The sequence below is a fragment of the Ctenopharyngodon idella genome, chromosome 13 (genome assembly GCF_019924925.1).
Source record: "Ctenopharyngodon idella isolate HZGC_01 chromosome 13, HZGC01, whole genome shotgun sequence".
Taxonomy (NCBI): domain Eukaryota; kingdom Metazoa; phylum Chordata; class Actinopteri; order Cypriniformes; family Xenocyprididae; genus Ctenopharyngodon; species Ctenopharyngodon idella.
In genome coordinates this window covers 6,732,240-6,753,542 of record NC_067232.1, presented here as the reverse complement: position 1 = coordinate 6,753,542, position 21,303 = coordinate 6,732,240, and the positions used below count along the sequence as shown (strand labels likewise).

General features: G+C 37.0%; 1 protein-coding gene across 6 annotated transcripts in view; it reads right to left on the bottom strand.

Moving 5' to 3' along the window:
* Nucleotides 1-21,303, bottom strand: part of atrnl1a (attractin-like 1a) — a 243,238-nt gene that overhangs the window by 73,180 nt on the left and 148,755 nt on the right. For all 6 annotated transcript variants that reach the window (XM_051916269.1, XM_051916266.1, XM_051916265.1 and 3 more), the window contains one exon: nucleotides 15,439-15,517. In XM_051916269.1, the coding sequence (XP_051772229.1) occupies nucleotides 15,439-15,517 (79 nt within the window). The remainder of the gene's footprint in view (nucleotides 1-15,438; nucleotides 15,518-21,303) is intronic.

Here is a 21,303-nt window from a genome sequence, read left to right as displayed (position 1 = left end):
GCTTGCTGAAGAGATGCTCAGCTGTTCATCTGCGGCGATGCATGATGCAGTAGCGCTGTCATATCTGACTCTCACACGTTTCAGTTTTAGTATTTTTGGGAGAAGTAAAATGTGGTTCAGCAATATGTGGTTTCAACAACCAGATGCATTTAGACTGATACAGAGACAGTTTTGACTGGAATGCGTCCCAGACCACCTCCTGAAGTGGTTTGAGCGATCGGATTTAAATCCGTCTCAAATGTGTTTCTGAGGGCATTTAGACCTGCTAAATAGCTATCCGATCAGAGAAAACGCATGAAGTGACCAGGTGTAAACAGGCCCAATGACGTTCTTCACCGAGCTCTTACACAGATATACACGGGAGCGCTATCGGCGGTTCCCTAATATATGCTTTCAAATGCTCCCATGTATATCTAAGCGCTCGGTGAAGAACGTCAAACATGTCTATGTTTGTCACATCAATGGTATAACAGTGCATCAAGACTTGAACTTAAACGTTGCTGGGGCATCTATTTTACTCACACTGCTGTATGCCATCCTGTTAAAACCTCTTTTTTTAGGCTAGTTAACTTCCCTCATTCATGTGTTGAGTGCCGCCTTGAAGTAGCGACGCTTTGAGCAGAGAAATCTATTTCATAGCGCTTTATTTTATTAATTAAAATATCAATATTTGCCGCAGTGTATCGATTCTTGTATCGCACAGAGATGGACGACGATATATCGCCATATTGTCCCACCCCTTTTGTAAAGTGTTACCATATTATTATTAGGACATCTAGGTTTAACTCACCAAAACATGCCCTATTATGAGCCAAACATTTCAGTAGTCTACAAGCAATGTTCATATAAAAAAAATGGAGTTTGTTTAAAATTCTGTGTAGCACACACAAAGAATTCAACAGCAAACAAGCAGACATTACAGAACCAATGTTTATTGTCAATCATTCAGCAAATGTTTTCACATGAGTGCTTTGCAAAAAGCAGATGACAGTAGGAGTACCCAACGGGGTAGAAATGTCGCCATGCTGGGGTAAAAGAGCACGATGGATCCTCTGATAACCTCAGTAAGACTTTGATGTATCACAACGCTCAAACACGGGGGAACAAAACGAACAAAACGACAATTCACACGCTTGAACAAGCCGCGGTTAATCTGGTTAAGGCCTGCATTCATGTGCAATTAGTTTCAGCGCTCCATATCGCATGGAAGAATTAATATCCATGCCTGTAGCACTGCTCAATTTGAAGTCATTTAACAGTCAAATCTTTGGAATCGTAATTTGGCCCTCAAGCTGTTCCTGAAGGCAGAGTGCATGTGTCTGTGTGTGTGAGCGAGTGTATGCGAGTGTGCAAAGAATATACGTCACTTTGTGAGTCATATCATCTGAGGCTCTGCTTACTCACAGAGCTTGTGTATTTGCGTGTTGCCACTTTCCACTTTTTAATCTGTGACCAGTCATTCTAAATTAAACATGAAATCAAAATTGACTTTTCAGTTTAAGTTTTTTACTGTGAGTGATTCATCAGTGCATGTTATTTAAAAAAATGTTTATAGTCAGATAACTTTTAAATGTTTATCAAAATGACTTGTTCTTCCTCTGACGTGACTTTCCTTCTTCTTTGAATGTCCAATTTGACTCGGAAATGCATACAATTACGTTAGTAAAATGAATTGCAAATAACAATTCACATGTACGTTAAGGTTTTCTATACACTTCAACTTTTAAATGCCTTGTGTTTTACTGTACATTTTGGACAATTACTTTAAATACCATATTTTAAGCAAATAAACTAGAGTACATGAAAAGGAGTGCTTTTAAAAATGTAGATGCTGACATGTATCATCTCTCATCCACCTGAGCATCATTATCATGCCCCAGGCGATCCAATCATAATACAGTGTGAAATCATTTCTGCTTCATAACAACTCCTTGTGTCCTCCATGTAACCTTCAAAGAACAATCAGAGCACTGATGCTCATACATGCATGCAAACCCACAACAAGCACACCTGAAATTGAACTTGAGTGTAGAAGCACTCAAAAGCTAAAAAACACAATGTGTTTCTTGTATAAAGGATGCATAATGAGCACAATATGCTCAATGTACACACTGACATACATATATATGCAAGCGCACACACACTCACACTGCATCTGCTTTCTTAACAGAGCTTGACATATTTGGAGCCTCCTACAAAAAAAAACATAATTGCAGTTGATGAATGTATGTCAAATCAAAGAGTGAATATAGTGAATTGTGTGTTGTTAGGTTTTGCCACGTGTACAGTGGCTTGTGAAAATATATATATATTTTTTTTTTCACATTTTGTTATGTTGCTGCCTTATTTTAAACTACTTTAAATTACCTTAAAGGATTAGTTAACTTTCAAATGAAAATTACCCCAAGCTTTACTCACCCTCAAGCCATCCTAGGTGTATATGACTATCTTCTTTCTGATGAACACAATCGGAGAGATATATATAAATATCCTGATTTCTGACGCATCCGAGCTTTATAATGGCAGTGAGCAAGGAACAACAAGTATGAGCTGAAGAAAGTGTCTCCATCCACATCCATCCATCATAAACATAATCCACACGGCTCCGGGGGTTAATAAAGACTTTCTGAAGCAAAGCAATGCATTCGTGTAAAAAAAAAATCCATATTTAACAAGTTATGAAGTAAAATATCTAGCTTCCACAAGACCGCCTTCCATATTCAAATTACGGAAAAACGGAACTGGCGTCGCGTCAGTTAAATTTTTTTAAGTTGAATAGGGAAGGCTTAGGACGTAGCGTAAGCATTTTGAACTGCGAGAGTTTTACACTTTCTTCATAAGTAGAATACGGAAGGCGGTAAAGCTTGGGGTAATTTTCATTTGAAAGTGAACTAATCCTTTAAATACATTTCTGGGACACTTTAAATTTAGCTCAGGAACATTCCAATTCCATTTGTAGATGGTACACTTCAAATGGAATTAAAGGGATAGTTCACCCAAAAATGAAAATTCTGTCATCATTTTTTCACCCTCATGTTGTTCGAAACCACACACCTCTCAATAAAAAGGCCTAACAGCTGAAAATGCATATCAGCCCAAAAATCAACCCATGAGGTCAAAGAAACTGCCTGTAGAGCTCAGAGATGGGATTGTATCAAGAGACAGATCTGGGGAAAAACAAACTGACTACAAAAAAAAAAACAACAACATGTAGCCTCCATAATCCTTAATGGAAGAACTCTGGAACAACCAGGAGCTGGATTGAGCAATCGATGGAGAAGGGCCTTGGTTGGAGTGGTGACCAAGAAGCTGACGGTCACTCTAGTTGAGCTCCATAATCATATATGGAGATGGGAAAAACTTATAGAAGGACAAACATCACTGTAACACTCCACCAATCTGGATTTTATAGCAGAGTGGCCAGACTCAAGCCTCTCCTCAGAGAAGACGCATGAAAACCCACTTGGAATTTGCAAAAAAGCACCTAAAGGACACTCTCAGACTGTGAGAAACAATATTCACTGGTCTGATGAACCTCAGTTCCAAGCATCATATATGTAGGAAACCAGGCACTGCTCATCACTTGCTCAATACCATCCCGACAGTAAAGTGTGGTGGTAACAGCATCATGCTATGGGGGTGTTTTTCAGCGGCAGGTCAGGGTAGAAGGAAAACTCAACGCAACAAAATACAGAGATAACCTTAATGAAAACCTAGCCCAGAGCATTCAGAACCTCAGACTGGGCAAAAGGTTCACCTTCCAACAGGACAATAACCCTAAGCACACAGCTAAGACTATTCAAGAGTAGCTTATGGACAACTCTGTGAATGTCCCTGAGTGGTCCAGCAATAGCCTTGGGCTTGAACCCAATCAAACATCTCTGGAGAAACCTGAAAATGTCTGTCCATCCACCGACGGTTCCCATCCAACCTGACAGAGCTTGAGAGGATCTGAGGAGAAGAATGGCAGGAAATTGCCAAATGCAGATGTGCATTGTCACAGCTTGTCACATCATACCCAAAAAGACTTGAGGCTGTATAGGTGCTTTAACTAGTACTGAGTTAAGGGTTTGAATACTTATGCAATGTACTTATTTCAGTTTTTCCTTTTCAATAAATTTGCCATCACAGATAAATAAAGTCGTCACAAATCTGTTTTTGATTTGTCATTATGGTGTATGGACTAGGGATGTGTCACGATTTTCAAATATTCGATTAGTTGATTTAATTATAGAATATAGAATAGGTTGTACAATTATTGTCTTAAAAAAAAATCCCCAGGTTTTCGGTGCTGATGCGGTGTTGACACGTTCATGTAACCAGAGGGTGGCGCGCGCGGCCAAAAACGCACCTAAAAGCTGTCAATCAACTCTCAGACAACAGAAGAACACCACATTGTCTCACACGCACACTGTAGAATAGCGTGGCATTTAACAGAGACGTTAAAATTAATGTTCACATAAGTGCCGTCATTCAGGCTGTTCACAGTATGTTATAACACGTTTAGGCAGCCTAAAATCATTATGGCTTGAGGTAGGCTTGCTGCAAGAGTCGGTGTTGCCGGTGTTACCGGTGTTCAGCCGCAACACCGGTATCATCACTTGCCCACTGCGGCACCGCCCCCCCACCGTCATTTTGATTTTTTATAGTAATAAAAAAACATTTAGTTCAGTTAGAAAACAGACGCTACAGTTAAAAACTGAACTGACAAGATGACGGTGGAAGATTTGGTTTCAAAGCGAAATGTAAAAGCGCCCATTTAAGCAAGTTTGACATTGTACTGTTTTGTTGTTGTGTTTTTCATTAAGAATAATAATGAACCCACCATTCAAGCAATCGGCGCTCCCGAATTGGCGCTAATTTGAAAGTGAAAGTAAAATGCGCACTCGCTCTGCGCACTGAATTAACTGAAAACACGCAAATGGAAGCTCAACTTCTTGTTTATTATATTAATATGTTTCAGCACGTTACAATCATTATATGGCTTGAGTTAAGATAGCCTATTCCCTGATGAATTAAACAGTTTGTTATCATACAGATAGAATGTGCGAATGGTCTCTCTCCCTTTCTCTCCGTTTATGTGTGTAGCTTATACATGCATGTGTGCGTGCATGTGGGGAAGTGGTGCGATTTTTAAAAAATAATAATCGAATAATTCCCAGCGATCATCGAATATTATATGGACTATGGACTGTAGATAAATGTGAAAAAAGCAATTTAAAATGATTTAACAGCAGGCAGAAACCTAACAAAATGAAGAAAATTAAGAGTTTTGAATACTTTCTCAAGGCACATATACCTTTTTATTACATATATGGGGTGTAACTGAGAGGTGTATATACATATATATATATATATATATATATATATATATATATGTACCACTGACTGGTGCTATCAGCTTGTGCATTTCATTCATAGTGAATTTTCTCCTGAAAAACAACATCTGGCATCTTGAGTTTTCCTAGCTACATATAACAGGCGCTCTCAAGACCATCTAAATGTGGGATGATTTGTGATTTGTTGTAGATCTTGATTGTTTTTTGCCTGACCTTTTTTTAACCTAAATCTGTGCATATGTGTTTGTTTAACAGTTTGAAAGGTAAGAGAAGCATTTACAAACATTACAAAATGTGAACAAGATGCTGCTGCACACTCTTGTCATACTCTGGAGGTTTCTGTGATGATCCTGCAGTAGCAGAGCTTGGACAGGGGCCAGTGTGAACTTAAGCAATGATGCTGTAGTGACAAGCTCTATCTAACCGCAGATCACTGCTCCTGTTACACTCTCTACCTCTCAACCTTTGCCCACATGTTCACCTGAGGCGACTGCGGCACTAACACACACACACAACCCTGACACAACATCAAAAGTCAATCTTTTACTGAGAACAAGCACCTGTTATATTACAGACTGGATGCGCAGAGGGAATAACTCTGGCTGTCTTATGCATAAAGCATAAGCTCCTCTCTGATATCCACACACCGCAGTGTTTCTCTCTAAATCTCTGCGAGTCCAGATCACAAGGGAGAGCCAAACCTTTCATACACACATAACAAAGCAGAATCCAAGACCAGAGGCCCTGATCAAATCGTCCTTTGTTTATGCATCAACACGACAAGGTGCTATTGAAAAAGGGTTTTCTTCGTCTCACTGAATGCTCTTCGGAGAAGGGTTGAAATTGAGGAAACAATACCGTCTATGAGAGCCTGTTCTTCCCCTGAACACTTTCATAATATAAACCACAGCTTTCATTTCCTGAATCAGGCCATCCTGAGCTCTGCCATTTATTCTCCACAAGAAGGATCACGCGGTTCTGATCGCTATCGTTTCCTGATAACTCGAAAGTGGAGAAAACGTTTTTTGGCTTGTACCTGGTTATTGCTTAGAGCAATCAAACATGGCTTACTTGATACAGTACATGTAGTACAACAACTGAAAATAGAATAAAATAAAATAAAACTACCAAAACAAACCCAAGTTTAGAGTACCTTCACAGGTGATGTGTGTAATTTTTGGGCCACTAAAAGTAATTTAAATTATGACTGTTTTCATACAGGTTTCCAGAATACCCTCATCTGCCACTGGTCAGAAAAACAGAGAGTCCTGCTTTGAAATGGTGTTGCTATGACAGGCTCAAACAAACAGACAGTGTTTACATATTTTGGGGGAATCAACCTATAAATGGCCTTTATTCAAATGCGAAAAGAAAAAATATTTAACAAAAAATGTATGAACAGTCAATAGTCAAAATGGGAGAGGACTATGTGAGATTTTTTACTAAGATTTTTTTTTCATTATTCAGCAAGGACTAAAGTGACAGTAAAGATGTATAGTGTTACAAAAAATTATATTTCAAAGAAATGCTGTTCTTTTGAACTTTTTTTTTTTTGCATCAAAGAATCCTGAAAACATGATCATGGTTTAAAAAAAATATTATATAATAAATAAATTTTCATATTAGAAGAATTTCTGAAGGATCATGTGACACTGAAGACTTGAGTACTGATGCTGAAAATTCAGCTTTGTCATCAGAGGAAACAATTACATTTTAAAATTTATTAAAATATAAAAGTTATTTCAAATTGTAATATTTCAAAATTTTACTGTATTTTTGTGAGAAGAAGAGACTTATTTTAAATGCATTAAAATCGTACCAACCCAAAAACTTTTAAACGATAGTGTACAGTCAAACCAAAAATGATTCAGACATTTTTAATATATTTTTACTAGTGGGTACAGGACACTATAGTTCATTGATGTAAGTGAGGATAGCAAAATAAAGTAAACTGTGAAATATTATACCCAAAAATGCTTCATACAGTGGACTACCAGTAAAATTGCTAAAATTTGGAACCAAAAATTATTCACACTTTGACCTGACCATGTTTTGTTATATGACATAATTAAGATTTTTTTTTCTGACACAGTTTAACTCTGAGATCTTGTCATATTTTATTACCATTTTTTAAACTATAGTGAATAAGCTGTATTAATGAATGAAATGTTCAAGGTGTCTGAATAAGTTTTAGTTTGACTGTATATGTTCTTACCAGTAGTTAAACAACGACAACAACAACAACAACAACCACCTTTGAAATTGTTTTGAATCTTTGAGTTTTGAGAAGTGCATCCATCTGCCCTGCTGTGATGGTGACTGCTATGTTTTTTTATGAAGCATTTTATCTATTATAGATTGTTTCTAAACCACCGACAGTGCATGTTGATGCTGAAAATTATTCAATTGGGGCAAATGCAGCATTTAAATTTTTTATCGATGACTCTTTTGTTTCTTTGAATCCGCAGCGCTCTATGCTGACTTGAGAGCAGGCTAACGTTTATACTGCTCACTAAGCAAACGTGTAATTGAGCAGACAGCTCTGTTCCCCTCTTCTGTCTAAGTCTTCTCTCTGTCATCTGCAAATCTCCTCTGTCAGGTTAAGGAGGCTGAAAATAGAAGAAATAAGTTGATATTTGCTAAATAGAATGTGCCCATTATGCCTAAAGAGAAGTGCAACAAAATCATAAGACACTGCATAAGAGGTAAGAAAAAGCAACAAAATGGATCTGTATGTTACTTAAAAAGTATATATTGAATTATATTATATTAATTATAGACTTATACATTTTAAACATCTGAAAATCGCAGCAAATTATTGATAGTACATGGTGCATAATTATTGATTTTAAGCTGGAGCTATCTTCTGTTTATCACAATAAACGACCGTTGTTGATGAGGGTTGGAGCTGAACTTTGCAAGAAGGTCTCCAGGAACAGGATTGGGCACCTCAAATACTAAAATAATATATTAAAAAATACTAAAATAAAAATGCATTAAACTGATGTAAATGATTATAGAGATGGAATACACAAAAGAATAAAAAAGTGATTACAGACAACATTGGTTTATTTTATAACATAAGATGCGAGCCTGAGCCATCAATCACAATGACACCGCAGATCTCATCTTTGTCTCTGGAGGTGTATATTTTATATAGCAGAATAGAGTGTGCCAACAGTTAAAATAAAGCCAACAAAAGCCACATGTAATTCAACACAGGCAACCAGACCTGTGCTTAAAAGATCTCGGACACCATTTTGAGGCATTCTTAGTAGAGTCCTTGTCTTGTCCCTGGGAGCTAAAAGCAGAGGGTGAGACAGATTTTGCTGCTTTGAAGATTGATGTTGGTGTTTAAGACGCCTCTGAAAAGCAGACAAGACCTTCGGGCTAATCTAGCCTTAGATGATAAAGACGCTCACCTGCTCGGAGCTGATAGCATGGCACTGCAAGCCAACACTGTAAAGAGCAGCCACCTCTCTAGGTAGCAGTATTGAGACTTCAACATCCTCATTTCAGATGCCAGAGATGACCATCTTTTAAGACCTTATATAACCTTGAGTCAAAGTTTTCGCAAATGTGTACAGTGGCACTCAATCAGTGCTTTCCCAGGGATGTTTGATGGAGATATTACAAGGTTAATATTTGGGTTGGCTTATGTGTGCCTTTTCAGGATAAAAACATTGTGGAGAGATTTGCATTTTCCGAGAAATTCATCACAAAACTGAACTATAACTGAATAATAAATTTGATTCAATGCCATGATGGTGAATTCATGCGATATAAGATGATATTTACATTGAACTGTGTGTTCAGGCCAGATAAAGACTCGCTGTTTGCTATTCTGACCAAACAACAACAACAAAAAAGTATAATAAACAAAATGTGAATCATCATAATTTTATCAAAACTTCTAAATATTTAATAATGAAAATAATTTAAATAAATAAAACCCTTAAATATATGCTAATCCAAGTCTGAAGTAAATGGGACTATCTTGTTCAAAATAATTAATTCCTGTAACAGGGAATTATACTAATTACCATACTGTGGCAGAAAGGTCAAATAAACACACCCACTTCAAGCCTCAAAACAACCTGGTATTTCATAAATTAGCATCAATTCATTGTACTCTGTGCAGGCGTATAGGGGTTTGGCCGATCGACGTGGAATGAGCCACCGTCAAATGATAAAATTAGCCAACATCTGGCTGACAGGGGACGCAGTGTGTTTACAACTGAACAGGCGACAAGAAGGCAGTTGGGAATAATCCTCATTTGGTGGTGGTGGTGGAGGGGGGCTGTAGAATCATCTAGAAAATACAGTACATGTTTAATATGACCAGACTAAGTATATTTAACAATCATGTCACTTGGTGTTCAGTTTCATCATGTTTGTCTGGGCCAGTGACAGCTTGTATTAACCAACGCATGAATTATAGAGTAAAAAAAAACATGAAAAAGTTAAAACGCGCACGGTCTTTTTTGTTTATTTATACATTTATGGCAAGACAACAGCAAAACTTAATGAGGTTAGTTGTCAAAATACGGCTAAATTCCTGTCTGCTGGGGGGAGACCCTATTAGGAGATTCATAGACATCTGTACAAGACGTCTTGTGCATCATCATTAGAATTTCAAAGTGGTTTTGATTGTTTGATCTCATATCCAGAAATTATTGTTGGGAGAGTAATTATCATAAACCCAGTTCTAAATTTGTTTTCCACACTCTCGGTTATGATCCATAATTAACTATACTGGAGAGACTACATTATTTCTCCCTTTTTCGGATGAGGAATCACAATGGAATTTCTCCCCCCTGGGAATTTATGGATTTTAAGTGTCAACGAGAGAAAAAAAAAAAGTTTTTTTTCCACCACGCATCTACTCTATATATTACTTCCATCCGTGTGCCGACAGACTAAGACCGATATCCCCTTGATCGCAGCTGCAAAGAAATTATATTACATTTGGTGGAATGAAATGAAAATCCCACCCTCCCCCCTGAATGTTTTGCACTTTAGAAAGAAGGAGAAACGAAATAATGAATTAGGCCCATTTGAGGATATTGACTGATTCCCTGAGTGCTCACGGCGCCGTCCGTCCGTAATCTATCTCCGAAATAATCATTCATGCTCTAAATACATCAGAGAGAGAGGATCATAAAAAATACACCATTCAGCTCCATTGATTTGCATTGTTAATTTCCCACTTGATGGCTTCAGAGAGAGGGAGTGATGAAGGGGCCGCAATGGCGGGCTTAAAGTATCCAACGCGGCAAATCACAAGATAGCCGCTGTCAGCAATGAGGCTTGACAATGAGGCAACACAATTAAGCTGCAGTGGGGAGTGGAGTGATGCGGCTCTCCATAAAACTTCTGTGAGATCACAACTTATCAGCCTCCACATAACCATAAAAGCATGGCAGAGATAAAGCCCGTGCTAACAGATCTTTATCAGATGCTACAGCCGGCCAAAAGCGACTTGGCTGTTTACGGATGTGACTGGTGCGGTGTGGGACAGATACTGCTGGATCTGACATCATCACTGCCTGACACCTGAGCTCTGTTGAGTTGGGCGGAATGTGAAAAATGACTGTGGATGTGTGCAGCAGAAAGAGGTTCCGTGGAACTACAGCAGCAACAGCGGGTCTTGGCCGATGTGTGACAGACATCATAAATAATGTAGACATATCAGCTAACTAAGATCCGGACACAGGGAAATACACAATGCACACAAAAACAAACACATACAGCTTCCAGTGTAAGAATAATTAAGATTGCAGAATAAGAATACTAGAGAAATACTATCCATGCCCTACTTTCTCTACTACAGCAAAATTCAGAATTGAAGACTGGTTCTCTTATGAATAATTTAATTTTATTTAACTGGCCACACCCACAGAAGTTGAACTGCCTGCCCTACAGCCTGGTATGGTAACTTAGGAGTGAGGAATAAGAATAAGTTGCAATGGATAGTGAGAACGGCATGAAAAATAATAGGACGCCAACAAGCACAGCTTGATAAACTGTATTTGCTGGCAAAACACAGAAGAGAAACAAGGGTTGTATTTGACTCCACACACCCACTTAACTCAGAATATGTAATGCTTCCATCTGGAAGAAGTTATAAGGTCCCAAAATATCTTAGAAATGTGTATAAACATTCCTTTATACCAGTGGCAATTAGAATAATAAATGAAGGGTAAGCTATTCCTCGTAAGAATAACTTTTAAATTGACATTGTGTATGTGTATAACTTGTGTATTGTGTATGTGTATAATAAAGTACAATAAAGTTCAAACCAATCAAATCAATAAAATGGGATTTGAATTAAATGAAGTTAACAATTCAAAGTATTTCAACAGTCGTCGTGAGAAATTAAGTGTTCTTCCACCCTAGTTAATACATTTTTATATTAAAGGTCCCCTATTATGCCCATTTTTTAAGATGTAATTTAAATCTCAGGTGTCCACAGACTGTGTCTGTGAAGTTTCAGCTTAAAATACCACACAGATCATTTAGAGATCCATGTTGTAAATACCAATTTCTGACTACAGTCAAAAACAGGCTGTTTTCATGCATGTGCCTTTAAATGCAAATGAGCTGCCGTGCCCCGCCCCCTCTCTACGATCACAGTTCCTGCTTCAATCGGATTCTCTGCCAAATATTAATAAGACATCTGCTTGGTTTTGATAATCATCTATATCGCGATCACTCTCACTGATAGCATAGTTCTTCTTTCATCCTTAAAGTGTATTATTTCCACGCGTTTTAAAGCTCGTGAGTAACTTCTCTTTCACATTTTTTGTTTTGTTTAAACTGTCAAATACACACAAGTTTCTGTCAAAAACACACACAGTTCACATAAAAAGTCAGTTATGTCTGTGAAAGTAAATAGCAGGCAACGTTACAGAAGTCGTATGTGTATATTAGATCTGTGGCGCATTCCCTTAAAAAATAAAACGAATCCACTGCGTTCAGCGGCTCAGATGTCAGTAAATGAAGACTGTTATGTTCACTCTCACATCCAACAACAAAACATCTCAATTACTTACCAGACATTGTTGTCGCTACAGCTGCTCGAGCACAGAGAAAATGGCTGACAGCATACAGCTCGCTGAGGGCGGAAACTATGGTAATGCAGGACTGTCAGTCAGCGGCCGTGGGCGGGGCATGAGTAATGTGATGTCACATTACTCAGAGAATCAAAACGGCTTGTCTAATGAGACTGCTTTGGTTTAATGGGGATTTAAAAAAAAAAAAAAAAGGAGTGGGTGGATTTTTATCATTGTGGGGTGGTTGTGTTCACACACTGCTAACACACATTTATATCCAAACACCTTGTAAAAGTGGATTTAGCATAATAGGTGACCTTTAAATTTGGTTTAATACAAAAATAAAGGTAACACTTCAGTATAGGGAACACATATAAACTATTAACTACGACTTTTCCCTCAATAAACTCCTAATTTACTGCTTATTAATAGTTAGTAGTTGTTAAGTTTAGGTATTGGTAGGATTAAGGGATGTAGAATATGGTCATGCAGAATAAGGCATTAATATGTGCTTAATAAGTACTAATAAATAGCCAATATTCAAGTAATATGCATGCTAATAATCAACTAGTTAAAAGACCCTAAAAGTGTTACCAAAATAAAGTACAAACTTCGGTGACACTTTAGTATGGGGAACAATTCTCACTTTTAAGTAGCTGCTTATTAGCTTGCTGCTTATTAGTACTTATAAAGCACATATTAATGCCTTATTCTCAATGACCATATTCTACATCCCTAAATCCTACCCAATACCTAAACTTAAACGCTACAACAACTACCTTACTATTAATAAGCAGTAAATTAAGAGTTTATTGAGGCAAAAGTCATAGTTAATAGTGAATATGTGTTACCCAAACTTCTATACATAGGTGATATTTCAAACAGATCTATTTTTTTTTCTTTCTGTCTGTCTGTAAAGCAGATAAAACCTTCAAATTTACACAACACTTTGTCAAGTCAACATTCAAAGTTTGTATTGGCAAACCGTCCTTTTCTACTTAAAAATAATGCTTATTTCTTTCAATTTAAGCATGTTTTGCTGTAATGTTTACTAAACTGTAATGTTTTATTCTAGCTTCATGCCTTTTTTATCAACACTTGAACGTGGGGTTCATTAAAAAAGCAATATTTTAAACAAAAACCTGAGCAAATCATATTTTTGTCAAACACTTTGTCCGGATCGGATTCAGAATGACGACAAAATCATAGATGGAGTAGATCGAGTCCATCAACACCCTCAAAGCCTGCACAGTCATATGCCTCTTTGTGGGTTTTACATTTCATTGGGTAACATTAGGCAGTTTTGAATTATATGCTATTGAATGTTTGATGATCACGTTAGATTACATGTGTGTAAGCAATGCTTCTATTGCTTGTTTCTGGTTCATAGCTTTTTTTAGATCTGGAGATTCTGTACTATTTCAAAAGATTCGTAACAGCGCCCTCTACCATATAACAGTGAAAATTTCATTAATGGCGGGAAAAGAGTTAATTGAGTTGTAAATGGTGCACAACCCAGCCACAGATAAATCAGTGTCAGGTGGCCACATTTGGCCATTGCATCGCATCTCGCTGTTTTTATTCAGCGCCTTACACCACGAATGCTGTCAAGCTGAAAGGAGCACTTTTAAAAAGTGTGTCTCAAAAAATATAAAAGTCTCAAAACCCATGCATTCTGTCCCATTCAGTTGCGCTCCATCTAGCACTCTGAAAGGAAGAATATGCCTTGTGTGAACGTCCTGTAATACAGCTCAGACCATTTAGTGCTGACCTGAACTGAAAGTCACCATGAACAGTGTTGGCACAAATTGCTGTCTGAAGAATCGACTTGCAAAGGTGCCACCGAAGAAAATGTTGTAAAAATGAAAATGAGGACTTTTTGACATATACAGTATAGCATCTACTAAATTTCAACTGGTGTGAAGTGTTTTGAAAATGAAGATGGTGTATTGTTTTCATGATCAGGGCTGTCACTGCAGAGAACTCAGATTCTCATGCCAGACCCTACAATGAAGTACACAATACTCTGAATTGATTTATTATTTACTGTTGCTTTCTATTTCTCTGATCAAAAGTGCTTTTCAGGCAATGAAGTGCAAAGCTTGGTTTTTTTTTTATTTATTTGGTTTAAACTATTCCATTATCTAAGTGCTTGTTCTTCAAGTAGATATTTGATGAAAAGGAAAACAGCAACTGCGACAGCCATCGCTGAAAACAGCACGCATTTAACTCCGATAAACCCACACTTACAGCTCTCGACATGCTTTCAATTACAGTGGCCTCGATTATTGTATTGATTATAAAACGCTCGATGACAACTCGTTTGCAAATTCCCATTTGCATTTATGTAGCCTCTAAAATGACACACAAACGAAGAAATAAAAAGAGAGAAAGAAAGCGAGAGATGAGAGAGAAGGTGGCATCTGTTGGGGCTTTTAGACAGATAAATCACACTAATCCATCCCTTTTACATGAGCGCCTGTCAGGGTTAATTGGTTTGTGAAGATGGGTAATGAAGGAAAATGGCGGTGTTTATTGTTGCGCCTCTCTCATTAAAAGGAGGCAGTTCGGCTGGCATGCGCGTGACATTTACGCACCCGTCAGACACCGAGAGGAATGCGTTATAAAATGAGCAACTTTACAGTGTCCTCCCATCTGAGCACAGTAACGCCGCATGACAGTGAGTTTCATAAACTATAATGAGGTTAAAGTCATAAGATGGTTTACAAAGATTAACCATACCCAGGAGCATCATGGGAGGTCACAGATGGTAAAAGCAATAACATCCTAGCTAATACAAACCTGTAAATGCAAATGCATATGGCCACTCAAACACATTAAAGTTAAATTGTGTCATTTCTGCCTTTCATTGGTTGAACAAAATGTGAACCTAAAGTCCCACCCCAAATTGTCTGAGCCATAGTATTAAACACTTCAGCTTTAATCATGAAATCATGGGCGACATATAAAGAAACCACAGGCAACAGCCAATACAAGTACGGACATGTTGATGAGCACAGGAAGTGCTATTGTGCAGATGTTACCTCTCTCCTGCGTGATGCCCAGCACGTCTGTTTGACTTTCCAAACCACAGCAGCAACCAGCAGCAGGGACAGGAAACAGCTGGAGACAAGACACATGGAAAATCAATAGATCAGTCAATCAAATAAAATTCATGAGTTCATAACTGCAATTGTGGATAACATTCCACTAACCTTCTAGGATGGACTGAGGACAGCTGTTACATATTTGTATTTCAATCACACAATCAATGATAAACAAGTTCATCCAGCATGAAAGAATCAATGCCGTATGGAACATACTGTTACGTCAATCATTTACGCAATACCGTCCGGTGCAGTGAAAAACAAGCACATCTGCACTCCAACAGGTCTGATTTCCTCTCGCACACATACGCAGACTGCTCAATGGCTATTTTCAGCAATCTAGACGATGTGTGAGGTTATACAAAGTCAACCTTGAGTAGAACTGGTTGGTGTGAAAGCACATATAAAGCAGAAATCCCTCTTTGCGTTTTACTTACAATTGGCAGAAGGTGACAAATGCATGGAACTAAAAGTAAAGGAAAAAGCATTCAGTGATGGTCATACAAAATCCATTTTGTTGTTGTTGTTGTTTTTTATCCCAGGTTTACGGCCAGCACCTGCTGCTGAAGTATGACAAAGCACTGGTGAACAAATGTCAGAATGTGTGCCTGCAATGTGAGAGGACTGAGTGTCACACTAAAAAAATAATAAAATTTAAGACAATCACCTCTAAGACCGAGTGCTTGATTTTGTAACAAAATTGTGTTCGGTATTGTAACATTTCTGTGGACTGTGAGCAACCCTACTTTGTTGCATAGTTGTAATTATCCATAACGGCAAAAAATCAACTGCAAAAAGCATGTCAATAAATAAAATAAAAATATCAATATTGGTGTATATTCTGGCAAAAGTGAGTAAGTGTTTTGAAAACATTATCCACATAAAACCTTCATTTACAAAGAAAGCATTATTAAATCATTTACTTGTGATGTAGCTGCTGTCAGATCCAATTAAACTGACTACTTCATCTGTCAACAAAAGTTTCTTCGTCAACTCTCTATTATACTGTGCCTCATTTACACAACAATCTGCAAACTCTCCAAACAAACATATAATCCTCTGACACGAACCATGACGCCATTAAAAATGAACCATCCATTTGTTACTGATGTTGGTATTCTTCTCTCTCCACAGAAATGAGCAAATGAGCTGTTTAAACAGGACGCGTTACTTTACGCTTCCATTTACTCTTCCATTTGTCCTGTTGTCGGCAGACTGAAGCACGTCGAGTACGTCAGAAAGTGAACATGCATCTGTGTACTGTATCCAGTGTAGACAGCATCAGTGATTATAATGGGCTCTATTTGCTTTGGACGCGATGCTCGCATCTGGTGTAGGCAAATGTCAGCAGTTAAGTGTCTGAATGCTAGTAGGCGGGGCCTATGATGCGATGATGTAAAACTATTCGCTCATGTCTTGCTCTGGAGGCAGGCATATGCAAATGTATTTGCCCTTGTGACACCACCATATCCAAACGAGCAATTTTTGGAGATTGATTAAATAAATTCTTTGCTTATAAATGCAGAGGATGCTTTAAGCTATTAAACTTGCAAGATGTTTCAATGGTACAAAGACCTCTTATATGTCTAAAGATTAAATTTTGATTTGATTTCACACGTCATGAACCCTTTAAATGTTAACAACTTCACATTTAATTCATGTAGTGATTTAGTGATTCACATCCCAGCAAAGGCACTAGAAAATTCACAGTATTGCAGTGCATTGTAGAAATGTTAAGAAAAATTCTGTTCACTTAACTAACACTATACATGGTAATCACTTTCAAACTGCATTACTTACTTACATTACTTTCAAACTGCATTTTTAACTGCCATTTTTCTGCAATGACACACTTCATTACAGCCCACAAATTAATAATAACCAAAGGAGGTGGAGCCTAACAAAGGGTCAATATACTGACATGGACATCTGAGGAACAGGGGGCATGTGGGGACAATGTCATCTACCCATCATTCACATTCAAACAGAGCCTCCATTCAGCCAGCATTATTACAAATACATACCATCAACTCCACAGAGACACTGCCTAGAGGAATAAAGTTCAATCTCAAATTAGACAATCTGAGGCTTTGTGAGGCTCTGCAAAAATATGGAATGTATAATAAGTATATGGGGTGTTATACGATCATGAAATCTGAATTTACACCATAGGAAGGGTTTAAACCCTACTGCAAGTGCGCAGCTTGGGGACGTCCAGGGCTCTAATATTGTTCTTCTAGTCTCTTTGCTTGAGCACTATATATTAAGGGGCCTAGCTCATTACATCTGAAGCTGTTCAAACGCTAAAATTAGCACTGGACTAATCATAGTGTAGTTGAGGTAATGCAAGAGCCTGAAACTGCCTTTTCAACCATTTCATCTACCATATTTCAAAACCCAATCAGCACAAGTCAGAGGGCCCTTATTAAATCTATTAATGATGAGGGCAATTAATTCTTAACGAGCTGGATAATAGTTCTAATGGATGGAGAATGAGGCCCAATAATGCCAGAGCACTTCTATTGAGAAAGTTACAAAAGCACATTCTTTTAAGTGGTATGGCAAACGTCCTGATTGAGGGTAGACGCCATATTAAATAAAAACGAGGCTGGCCATTCAGTGGACATTTCACCTGGAAATGGCAGTGATTTGAACCTGTCAGAAAAAAAAAAAGTGCAAAATGTGCTGTTGTACTTTTAGAACATGTCAGCATATCAGTGACAACTTTGTAACTTATCTACCCCTTAAAAGGTACATATTACTACCTTAGAGTAATACTGTATATATTCTAAGGTAGGCCTACTACACCTTTTAGGTTTATACAATATAAGAGGCCAACTGTTGTTGTTTTTTTCATTGTTAGCAACTCAGTATTAATTTACAATTGCTGTACATTTCGGGGTGTATTGTAGGGCAGGGTTTTGTGTGTGTTTGTATGTGACAACCAGTTTTTGAAATAGAAAAACTTTTGAAAAATAAGGGGAAAAAAGAATCCTACAAAATTAGTATTTATGTTAAAAATATAGACAAATGCTTTAAAAAAAAAAAACCTGTATATATATATATATACACACATATTTTTACACATATATATATATGAAGAGTTTGGTTCCAAAATGCTATAACTCCATTTTGATTAATTTGAGTAAAAACCAAGAAAGTGGCAAGATGAAAACCACTATTTTCTGTTTCAAACTTTCACATAGCATCTGGTTATAAAAACACTAAATATTCAAATCTACATTTTGATTTTAAAAGGTTTATTATAAAAATGGATTATTTTTCCCCCAAAATGCAATAAATCCATGACACGTTTTTTTTTTTGTTTTTCAAAATGCAATTAATCCATCAATATAAAAGTTATTTTTCATATTGAAAATACACAACAAAGTAAGTTGATTCACATATATGACAGCCTCTGAACTTTGCCAATACTAATCTTATATACAGGCATTAGACTAAAAACACATTTAGTCATCGCTCCCAAAATGAATTCAACGAGTCACCTTGTTAATGTTATAAATGAATTATGTCTGACGCCACCGCACGATTAAAATACACACATTTGTTGAGTACATTGGTATTAAAAACGGCTTTTAAAAACTGTTCATGATTCAGTTTTAGGGACCGTGCAAGTTTTATGCTGTCGTGGAACAAGCAACAGCCGGCATTTTTCCTCCTCCCGAGTGCCTCATCTTCTTAATCTCCTCACATAAATGATTAGACTTCGATGGCTTGAGTTTCTTTCCCACCGCAGAAACCACCACAGGTTCATTAATGCCATCAAAATTATAAATTTTTCTGTTTTTGTTGATCACAAAGTACAAAGCAGATAAGGAAAACATGGATGCCGGGTGTATTCAGAGAGCCGCCATTACTGTTTACAGTGTGTGGAATGGTGTGCTGTGATTGGTTGAGCGGATATATCACGTTCTGCAGAGAAAGGAGACTGCCGTTTATCGCATTTTGGAACCAAACTCTTCATATATATATATATATATATATATACATACACATATACACATATATACACACACACACACACACGATTAGATAAAATCTGCCTCTCATACTGAATAGTGCGTGACACTGAACTGAGTTCTCTTCTGTGTCTTTTTGCTTTTGAACGAATAAATACACACAAAATATGTCAAAATATTCACGTAAGCACAGTCGGTTATGTCTTAAGTGAACATAAACAGTTGACAAAAAACAACAACATCAAACAACAAAAGACAAAAAGAAAATTCAGTTGTTGTTCTTGACTGAATAACTTTCGTAACAATATTTGTAATGTATAATTTATTTGTAAAGTGCAGTGTTATTTTACATTACAATACCTGAAAATTGTATCTTTGTTCAGTTGTATTTATTAGTGCAACTGCTAATTTGTTTCTTTTTTAATTACTGAGTGTTTACTTGTCTTTAATAATGCTTGAAATGTATATTTAGTTTTATATTTATATTAGCTATGCTAGTTGTTTTTGCTATTGTATTTTTAAATCAAAAGTTCATTGTGTAGCCTAAGTGTTCTTTAGCCTGTTGATTTTCGTTCATGGTATTCAGCTACAATGAAGTGTCTTAGAATACATGTGAATGATATCTTTATGATAAGTTTTTTTTTTTTTTTTTACCTTATTGGAATCAAAAATAGGAATCGGTAAGAATCAGAATCAATAAGCAGAATCGGATGATTCAAATTCAAATGATACACAACCCTACTGATGAGAGTATATAATTATTATATATAATTAAAACATAATTTAAAAAAATATATAATATATTAAAATATGATATATATTTATTAATATATATTAACTGTATATAATATATATTATATTGTATATATTTTATTATAATATATAATATAATAATAAGATAAAAATATGGCAAATGAAATGAATAAATAAAAAAAATGCATTGTGTATGTGTAGTCAACGTTTTGTAGTGTGCAATCTGCTTGTAGTATTGATCTTTGCAGGTAGCAACAAGCGTCTGAAGGATGAATGAGGTGAGCCAATCTACCAGAGCTGCCCGAGAGCAAACAGCCTACAAGGATTACACAATCAATACAGACAACCTGAGCTGAGGATATAAACATGCACACCATCACAGTCACTTCCTGTATCTATTTGTCATCCCACCCAGCCCTGCTTATGTTTATGAGTCACAATAATGCATAATCTTGTATTCACTCACTCTAATAGGTACAGAGGACAAAAGCCCCATTACACCCAAATCACGAGTGGGAGAGAACGAGCTTTAGTCAGTTACACAAGTCAAATGAATTGCCTCCAGTCGCCATCCAATGAAACACAGGCATTCAGGACGTTAATAACATCATCGGCGATATGAGTGTGCTCACTCAACAGTTCAGCCCCATGGACTGACGGAAGCCAGGAGGAGGAAAGAAAGAGAGGTGGATGAATGTTAATCAACATAGAGATAGAAAGAGTGTGTGTAATTGGGCTAAACCGAATTGCGGTGTCACCAATTAGCTGGAGGAGTGGGTGAAAGGCTTAAGCGGTCTTTAATTGTTACTGTTTTTCTTGCTCATTTATTGGAGCTCTAAGAGAGCAGAGACGGTAAAAAAGAAATCACTCTTCAAAGAAAACATATTCAAAAGGCCTTTTCAAAGCTAATGAGGGACTACAGCGAAACACCTATCTGTTCAGAAGTACAGACTTTGCTCAAAGTACACACCAGTTACTGTACACCTAAAAGAGTTTCTTCTAAACATACATACACTATGTATTGTTATTTTATTCCCATTGTACCATTTATTATTTTATTGGCTTTATT